The sequence below is a fragment of the Cannabis sativa genome, chromosome 5 (assembly GCF_029168945.1).
Source record: "Cannabis sativa cultivar Pink pepper isolate KNU-18-1 chromosome 5, ASM2916894v1, whole genome shotgun sequence".
In the NCBI taxonomy this organism is placed as follows: Eukaryota; Viridiplantae; Streptophyta; class Magnoliopsida; order Rosales; family Cannabaceae; genus Cannabis; species Cannabis sativa.
In genome coordinates this window covers 76,468,240-76,478,489 of record NC_083605.1, presented here as the reverse complement: position 1 = coordinate 76,478,489, position 10,250 = coordinate 76,468,240, and the positions used below count along the sequence as shown (strand labels likewise).

At 24.6% G+C, this 10,250-nt stretch overlaps 1 protein-coding gene across 1 annotated transcript; it reads right to left on the bottom strand.

The window, feature by feature from the left end:
* Positions 1–1,251: 1,251 nt before the first annotated feature.
* Positions 1,252–6,090, bottom strand: LOC115715801 (alcohol dehydrogenase-like 4). The gene is made up of 10 exons (XM_030644469.2): positions 5,767–6,090; positions 5,541–5,677; positions 5,398–5,447; positions 4,970–5,310; positions 3,403–3,485; positions 2,780–2,855; positions 2,604–2,665; positions 2,404–2,499; positions 1,671–1,832; positions 1,252–1,570 (listed from the first exon to the last, which is right to left on the bottom strand). The coding sequence occupies exons 1-10, from the start codon at positions 6,029–6,031 to the stop codon at positions 1,457–1,459; spliced, it is 1,386 nt and encodes a 461-aa protein (XP_030500329.2). The 5' UTR covers positions 6,032–6,090; the 3' UTR covers positions 1,252–1,456.
* Between the last annotated feature and the right edge of the window lie 4,160 nt (positions 6,091–10,250).

The following is a 10,250-nucleotide window of genomic DNA, read 5'->3' as shown; positions in this document are numbered from 1 at the left end:
TAGAGAGCCTATAACTTGTTTTGGGAAGTTGTTTAGTTATAATATTTACCAAACTTTATTAATGAAAATTAATTTGTTAGCTAGGCCGGTTATTTTATTCAATCTTATCTCTATACTAATTTCTTAATTTGCTTCTTCAACAATAACAAAATTAAATTAAATAAAATTAATCCTTTTTTCGTGCTAATGACATATAATCATCTCTATTTCTGTAGTTTTCAATGGTGAAGATATGGATAAAAACCCAATTCTAATAATGAGTTACAGGTAACTTGTAATGGGGTAGGTGATGATTCTGGTTCTATTTTTAGTAACCAAATCCCATGATTTGAGTAAACCTTTTGCTTATGATAATCTATTTGGTACGCTATCGAATTGGATTGAACTGATAATAATTGAATTGGAATAGATTGAATTAGGCATAATATTGTATTTAGTTTTAAGAGACTAATAATAAATAAAACAAATAAAATTTTAAATATATATATTTCAACAATACTTAAATATAACATAAAATTTGAATCAAAAAGTTAAATAATGAATTTTTATAAAAAGTATTAATATATGATATATGTATTAACAAATATATATTAAATTAAATAATATATAATACTTTATTAATATAATATCTTGCCTGTTGATTTTTTATAACCACCCAATAATCTCCATTGTTATTACTATTATTTTCTTAATTTGTTTGTTAATAACTCTTTAATAATACTGGTTTTTGTAAAAAATTAAAATTTTGAAATTTTTTATATGTTTATGCGTGTATATATATATAGAGAGCCTACCTTGTTTTGGAAAGTCATTTGTTTGAATATAATTTACCAAACTTTAGTTATACTATTTTGGATCACTATGCAAAATACTTTCATCAACACTAAAATATTACAAATGGCACTTGGCACATACATAAATATTAAAAATAATATATATATTTTGATACAAATTTTGCATCATGTTTTATGTACATGGCAAATTTGAATCAACTTTTCACATACTATTAAAATACATTTTTTACAAAATAAATTATATTTTAGTAATTGATCACCAATTTATTTATTTTTATTGAGAAAAACACATTTATTAAAATCTCAAGAGTAAACACAGTGAGATAAACCTCAAGGGAAGAGTCTACATGCAAAGTAATTGTGATACAATTATGATTATAACCAAGTCACTAAACGTAGTTTTCATAAATTCATTTCCTTAAGAAAATAATAGGTATGTGACCCTTTTAAATATATAGGGTATCAAACTCATCATATTTATTATTATAATAATATTCATTACAAATTAAACTGCAATATACATATATATTACATATTATAAATATAGAATTTTCATCACAATCAACCTTTCCACTCAATATATATAAATATATATATATATATATATATATATATATATATAATTGGCAATTTGGAAAGAAGAATGAAGGTGATCATGACGATCATGACAAGTTCAAAATGCATCTCAATGATTTTCCTTGAATGAGCAACTGAAATGCATCATTAATCTTCTCAAATGGTAGCTCATGTGTTATAAATTTATCCAATTCCACCACCTAATTAATTAATTACACAAAACAAAAATAATAATTAATATATTTTATAATAATAATAATAATAATCAAATTATAATTAAGTAATTAATTAGTGACTAACCCCTTCCATGCATTGTTGGGCAAAAATAGGGAGTTGAGTCTTTCCTTTGAAGCCTCCAAACACAGAAGCTGTTATTGATCGACCATCAAATAATTCCATTGGATGGATTGGTAACATTTTTGTACTTGGATGAATCCCCAAAATCACTGTCAATCCCCATCCCTATAATATATATGTATAAATAAGTTATAAATATGAACAAAAATAATAATAATAATGCCATTAAAATATGGTTTTTCTTAGGGTTTTTTTTCTTCTTCTTCTTTATGGTAACCAATTACTAGTTACAAATATATCAATTTAAAATAATTAATTTGATATTGTTGACTAATTAGTTTTAAAATTAATGCGGTACTAACTAGTTACCACTATTAATATCTAAAAATATTAACATGAGGGGAAAAAATATCTTATAGAAATGTGAAAAATAGAAAAATAAAAAATAAAAAATTACACAGTTGAAAATCTCAAATTTATAGAGATTTGTTGGAGATAATGGGCTATGACAATAGGGCCCAAAAGTGAATAGGTTTTCAAATTTTTAAAAATACCATTTTATAGGTAACATTTTCAATAATATCACTTTTATTATTTGGCCTCTACAAATTTAATTAGAACAGGCCCTGTTAGTAAATGAGCTATATATATATATATATATGTATATATATATTGATGAAGAACACTCTATAATAATAATGATGATGATGATGATGATGATGATAATGATAATAACCTCATGAGTAGACAAGAAGGCCTCCCTAAGAACATCTACATTGCCTGCACATTCAAAGCTGTAGTCCACTCCTCCTTTACTCATCTCTCTAATTCTCTGAAATTTTATTTATTTATATATTTCAATTCATTACAATAATTAAAATTATACATGAATAAATATAAGAGATATTGGACTAAAATAATAATATTAATACTTACTTGATGCACAGGCTTTTCTAGCTCAGTTGGGTTTATGAAGTCTGTAACTCCCATTGCTTTACCTAATAATTAAAATACAAACACAAATATATATATAGTTAATTTATTGTGTGAGGTTGTATATTTTTATTTATAGATATATATATGTATATATATTTTGTGTGTGAATTTAATACCTGTGCTGAATTTAGTGGGGTTGATATCAACACCAATTATTTTGGATGCACCTCTTGCTCTTGCACCTTCAGCAACCTTCATAACCAATTTCCTTTATTATATACCATATTATATATATATATATTTTATATATATATGTATCAAGATGGGCCAGAGAGTGTTTGGGCCTTAAAAGAATATTAATTATTGGATCCTTAATCTAAAAAATGTGTTATTTTTGAAAATTACTAATTCTTTTTGTGTATTTTTACAAAATATTGTTTTCTCCCTTGGTTGGATAGACACTAGGCGCAGGCATGATCATTGATCTGCCTCAAAACAAGAGTGTTTCTTTATGTGAAAATTACATATTTTATGAATTTTTATATAATTTAGGCAAAAATATAGTTATTTTTTTTAAAAAAAAAAAATTATTTTATCAAAAACTTTCAAAAAAAAAAAGTTGAAAAAAAGGAATAAACAATATAAGATAATTGGTTACTATAAATTGTTTTCCCATAGAATAATTTTTCTTAAAAAAAAACTCATATTTTTGTAATTTTTTCAGAAAAAGACAATAAAAATGAAAATTGTCCATTTTTGATTATATTTAAACAAATATTTGATATGAAGAAAAACTTACGGCAAGGCCCACAGCTCCCAGACCAAAAATTGCCACGGTGGATCCAGGTTGGACATTGGCAGTGTTCCATGCAGCTCCAACTCCTTCATTATTTAATGGAATAATTACACAAGGTACTATTTTTTTGTAAAATATTTACATTTTTACGTTCAAAGAGTTTTTTTTTATATTTTTACGGTTTTCCAAAAAATAACACGAAAACAACATAAAATCAACAAGAAAACAACATAAAAGTAACATGAAAATAACATCAAAATAACAACGAAAAAACAACAAAAATAACATACATATAACAAAAAATTAACAACAAATGAACAAAATTTCAACATAAAAAGACCGTATTTTATGTAAATAAAATCAAAAAAATCGTAAAAATGTTTAAAATTCCGTAAAAACGTATTTTTGTTATTTTTGTGCATTTGTGAAATTAACCCTTATTTAATTCCATACCAAAAATATTTAATAATAATATCTATTCCTATTAGAGAAATTTGCAGCCAAACCATGTATGTTTCACTTGTTACAAACTTAATTTTTTATCGCTCTTTTTAGTAGTAATACCTATTTTAGTTTAATTTTGTTTGCAAATTCATACTTTTGTTAAATTTAGATGTTAAGTGTCAATTGAACATGTGAGTGTATACACATGTATACATGTGACGTGTTTTTATTAGTCTAAATAATTTTAATAATTCAAATATTATAAAAGTTATTTTAAAATTATTAATTAATCAACATATAATATAAGTTTAAGTAATCTCATCATGCCATCAACCAAAATTGCTTATCAAATTCTATGATGAGAAACTAATAATTATCAATTTTACATTCATTTTACCAATAGTATCTTGGTTCATGTCTTTAATAACTTTGTTTTTTATGTCTTCCAAAAAAAAACTTTCATTTTATGCGTTTATAATTTTAGATACATGTATAATTTGCATATTTAATTTTATCGTTCGTTATTATATTATTATTAGTATAATTAAATATTGATAAGCATAAAAAATTACATTAGCAAAGCCAATAACACTACTCATTTAATTAACATCGTCATAACAAACAAAGTCAAATTTGCCTAGTAATTATAAAATGAATACAAGTAAAACTACATGTTCATTGGTCATTGTTTACTTGTACATGAATGTTCCATCACTGGATTCTACTTGTTTATTATATAGTATATTATTCTAATAATTTTATATATTTTTAGTACCATTACCAAGAAGATAATATAATAAATAGTGTTAAATATATATTGTATAATATAAGTTCTTCTTGTTGAATTCCTTTAAATGCATCAATGGTCAACTTTGTAGTTGCAAATTTAATATTTTTGCATTTGATTTGTTTTGTATCTTCTATTTTTTTCTAGATCTGCCATTATTAGCATTTAATTCTCAAATATTTTTCTTTCAAGAAAATTCTTAGGTAAAGGCAACATTTTTGTCGTTCCTATAAAAGTATTTTTTATTTTAGGTATATGAAATGCATTAAAAGCTATATAACAAGTTCCCCATAACATTTATCATATTGAAATTGTACCAATTAGGTTAGATGTGCGTACCTGTGGAAACTCCACAACTAAGTAAAGTCATTTTCTTGAGATGAGGAGAGAATTTGGAGTCAATTTTGACTAAACAAGCAGAGTTAAGAACAGAGTACTCAGCAAAAGTTGATGTGTTTAAAAAATGGTAAATTTGTTTAGTACCATCTTTACTCCAAAACCTACTCCTTCCATCTCCAACCATTACTTTCATATTTGGATCGACCCCGAATTTACTGCACTTGTTACTACTCAAATGGTTACTACAACATTCGCAATCACCGCATTCCCCGTTGAATATCGGCACCACGTGATCCCCTTTCTCGAAATCACTAACCCCTTCTCCAACACTCTCAACAACTCTGCAATATTTAATTATTAATTAATTAACTCTAAATCTAACTATTTAGATTAATTAATTAATAATATTATGCGAGTTAATTAATTACCCGGAAGCTTCATGGCCTAGAATTCGTGGGAACGCGCGTTGAGATTCATTCTAATTATAATGATAATGATAATAATTAATTAGTTAGAGATCTAATTATTAATAAATTGATAATTAATTAACTTAATTAATTATTATGTGTACCTCTCCTTTCCAAGCACTGAGATCAGTATGACATATTGAAGTGAAGAGGATCTTGATTCTGACCTCCATTTTTTGAGGTGGTTCAACTAAAATCTCTTCCAATACAAAAGGCTCCCCAGGTCCATGAACAACCGCAGCTTAATTATAATATAATTATATAAATCAGTAAATATATACATAATTAATTGTATAATTATATGGTTACTGGTTACTAGTTACTAGTTACCTTTACAAGTGATGAGCTCTCCTTTGGTTTTGATTAGGTGCTTATTGACACAATAACCATTGCCATTGCCATTGATAGGTTGATGATGATGATTACCATTCTCCATTGGTTTTAGCTCCCTTTGATCTAACTTAACCAAGTTGTGTTGTGTTTTATGTGGCCTCTCTATGTGATTATATATATATATATAACACACCAAATGTATTCTTCTCTCTAAAGTGGGTATCATATAAATTGTGTTTGTGTCTATGTATATAGTGATCATCAAGACCCTATGTGTGGTGGTGGTGGTTAATAAAGAACCACTCCAATTTTTTTCTTATTAATTTGCATATGTTATATCTATTTAGGAGCATTTGTATAATGATAAAAATAAAGTTTAAACAGTTACTTATCACTCGTATAAAAAAATAATAAATAGGTGTGCAATAAAATATTCAAATCTTATTTTCAGTAATGTAAACTACTTGAATTTTTTTGAAAATTTACAGGTAATTTTAATAACTATAACGTACAAGATTTTAAAAAAAAATATTGAACTAAAAAAGTTTTTTAGATGTTGAAACAGATAAGAAGTCTACTAATATGACGAACTGATATATTAAATTACACTAATAACAGTATGCCAATTTTTTTGGTTGACGCCTTAGTATTTATCTTTTATTTAAAGTGTTATATTTATAATTGATACAATTTAATATAAAGTTAGTCATATATATTTTAATTTAATAATTAATTATTATATAAAAAAATATTAAGCATTTATAATGAAGTGCCAACTCATAATAACTAATAACAATGGAGAACAAGATATAGTAGGTTTAACATTAATAAAATGGCCCAAAAGTAGAAGAAAAAATATTTTTTTTATTTATTTGTTTATTTTAAAGAAAAAGATATATAATATTATAAATTTAACATGTTTAGTAGCCGTCATCATATATTAATTATAATTTATTTTAAAAATAAACTAGAATAATTTTGTGAAGAAAAAAAACAATCAAACGTATAAAATTAGATGTGTATTAAACATTAATTTTTTTTTGGTGAAGTGAGATATATATTAAATGTTAATTTGTAATAATATTATTTAGAATAATATGCAGTTGTGTTGCCTCTTGTATCTGTAACTGTAACACTACATCTCAACTTGTCTGAATGCATTTAATTAGCACATGAATATAAATTATAATATTATAATAGAAATAATGAATAAATATACAAATAAATAAAGAGATAAGAAGATGACATCAAGGATTTCTATTTCATTCATCACTTTTTTTTTTTTAATAAATCATCGCAATCAGTTAAAATAATAATATGTAATATAATTAGAACATCTTTCCTATAGAAAACACGATCAGAATTATAATTAAAAAAATAAATCAAATAATCAGCCGCTTAATTTTCAGATCGGTTGACAAAAAAACTAAAAATAAAATAAGCTAAATATCACAACTAATCTTAAAAGCATATATATTCAGTTTTATCTACTGCTTAAAAGGCTTAACAGTAAAAACTGTTGCAACAGGTTCATTCAACCTCGTAGCTTGAGCACTCAATAACACCTCTAGTCACAATAAACGTGTTATATTTCTAACCACTAACATCAATATGATGGCGAGTCATTGAAGAACCAACAATAAAACAAAATAAAATCATGTCACACAGACACGATTAAAATACTCAAAATCATATTACAGAGATAAGACTAATCGTAGTAATAAAAAATGAATTGCAATAGCAAACTACAACCCCAACCAAACTGCACTTATGCCCAAAAAAAATTGACAGGTCTGACTAAAGATAAAAAAAAACCTCAGCTATAAATTTAAGAATAAAAATCCTAATTTTTTAAACTAGTTCACAACTCTTTTCCGTTTTTTTTTGGCTAATTAGTAATTTTTTTCCCTGAATTTTTTTAGCCATTAAAAATTTCCTCGAACTATTGAGATTGTTAATTGAGATTGTTAAGTTTAAGGACTTTTGTCTAATTTCATTCAATTTTACTATTTCAGTGATTGTTTATGTATTAAATTATGCTTCTTAAACTTTGATATCTACCAAATCATGCCTATTAAACTTTGGTATGTACTAAATCATGCCTCCTGAACTTTCATCAATGTTAGAATTTTTTTACTAAAATTAGACAAAAGTCCTTAAATCTAACAATCTCAATAGTTTATGGGGAATTTTTAACGGCCAAAAAAATTCAGAGAGCATGATTTAGTACATGTCAAAGTTCGGAGGAAAAAATTAGTAATTAGTCTTTTTTTTTTTGAAGGGGTGGGTGCATAGCATCCATGTTCATGACTTGAGGTATCAACTTTCAAATTTATTTGCCATGGATATTTAACAATCTATCTCGAGATTTATTAATATTTAATTATAAGGTACTGATCATTAATGTTTCATAAATAATTAATTCAACATTTTCAAACTAATAATTTTGAATTAGATATCATTTGTTTGTGGGCTCTATTTTATAGCACCATTGATATGTAATATTTATATTAAGAAATTAGACTGATTTATTTTAGATTAGATTTTCTGGTAACAATTATTAGATTTGAAATAAATCATTAACAACTCATATTTTCTTTTGTATAGAAAAAAATCAATATTTTCATAACTCTATATCTATTCTATATAAAGTGTGCCTATATAACTAAAATTCTTGGTTTATGAGAAATTCATGGGTGACTTTTTATTTTTATTTAATAAAATAATAAAATATTATTTTGTATACAATAAAATAATAATAAAACAAATCTCATTAATATTTGAACTGATATTTAAATTGAATATTTAAATATTCGAGAATCACAACCCATTTAAAAAACTTATCTGTCCCTCTTAGAATATTTGAACACACTTATAAAAAATACATTATATAAACCCATATATCCCAACAGCCGGAGTCACAAACCCATATATCCCATTCTCAATCGTATACATTATATAAAGCAGATAAATTTTGATTGCAATAAAAATTTAGGAAAGATCTTGGAAGAAAAAAATTTGACTATAAAGTGAAAAAGAGATTTAGTATCATGATTATTAATAATTCTGAATTTATAACAATGTAAAATTATGTAAGGAAAAAATCATTACATAATTCCTTTTGAGAAAAATATGGGAAAAGTTTATGGTTTTATTTATATATATTGGGAAAAGTTTGCACAAATTTATATCTATTTTATATAAAGTGTGCTTATATAACAGAATTCTTGGTTTATATGGGTGACTTTTTATTTATATTAAAAATAAAATGGTTTATGAGAAATTCATGGATCACTTTTTATTTATATATAATAAAATAAATCCTATTAAATCCAAAAAAAATAAGATCGTTGTACATCTACGATTGGGTTTTCTTTAATTATTTATTGTATTCATTTTCCTATTACAATTTGGACATTCCCATGGGATCACAGATAATATTCCAATCCGCACTTCTTTTTTTTCTTCTTCACAACTTAATAACAAAATATATAAGTAATAATAATAAAAAAAAAACGTGACTTTTATCAAAGTTCACAAAACCAAGCATCAATGGCAAAAAAAACCCAACAAAGTTTACAGCTAACAAATGATTCTAAAAGCTCGGCATATGCATTAGTTTGTAGGAGCAAAGTTTGTTAAAGTTACGTAATAATTTACATATATGTTGCAAACACAATATACCAAAAATAAAGAAGAATATGGAAGAAAGAAGAGACCAATATTCACATTTAGAAAGGCAATAGAGATAATAATAAAAGCTTTTCATTTTTTTTCTTTTTTTTTATCAATTTTTTTTCTTTTTGAATAAAGATAAATATGAAATTTTAATCGTACAGAGTTTTATTTTAATAAAATATTGTATTTTAAAATAATTTAAATTCAAATAATTTAATAGTATTTTGTTATAGAATACTATCACTTTTTGTATGGTTTTCACTTTTTGTCAATACTACCATATTCAATTTATCAACGAAAAAAATAGACAATCCACATATATGCGGACCCGACTAGAATGAAAAGTGTAAAATACAAAAATTACACTATTGTCTCTATCGAAGCAACTGAAGATTGAAATCCACCAATGACTATCATTAGTTTTCTTATCTACAATTTTTAGACAAATGCTATCTTCAATTATCAACAATTTAGAGATTGATTTTTAATTTTCTTTTTATCTTACACCTATTTAAGTAATGTTTCTTTAAGTATTGGAACATCAATTTTTAATTTATTTTTGGATTAACTTAAGAACACATTTAAATCATCAAGCTTTCTTAAACACTAATATATTGCATTCGGTATTCACTTTTAATTGACAACATTATAAACTATAATATTAGATACACATAATAATAATCTCACCTAATAACTAATAATATTTTTTCTTTAATTTTTAATTGTATCACTTTCAAATAACATAGAAAAAACTAGCATAAAGTTTAATATACGTGCCTCGCACGTAATTTTTGCTAGTAATA

What these genes read in the sequence shown, in the direction of transcription:
- LOC115715801 (XM_030644469.2), bottom strand. Translation starts at nt 6,031, where the DNA reads ATGATCACTATATACATAGACACAAACACAATTTATATGATACCCACT. An exon ending in TCAGTGCTTGGAAAGGAGAG is followed by an intron (nt 5,448 to 5,540) that starts GTACACATAATA and finishes CATTATAATTAG; the next exon opens with AATGAATCTCAACGCGCGTT. An exon ending in TAGTTGTGGAGTTTCCACAG is followed by an intron (nt 3,486 to 4,969) that starts GTACGCACATCT and finishes TAAATAATGAAG; the next exon opens with GAGTTGGAGCTGCATGGAAC.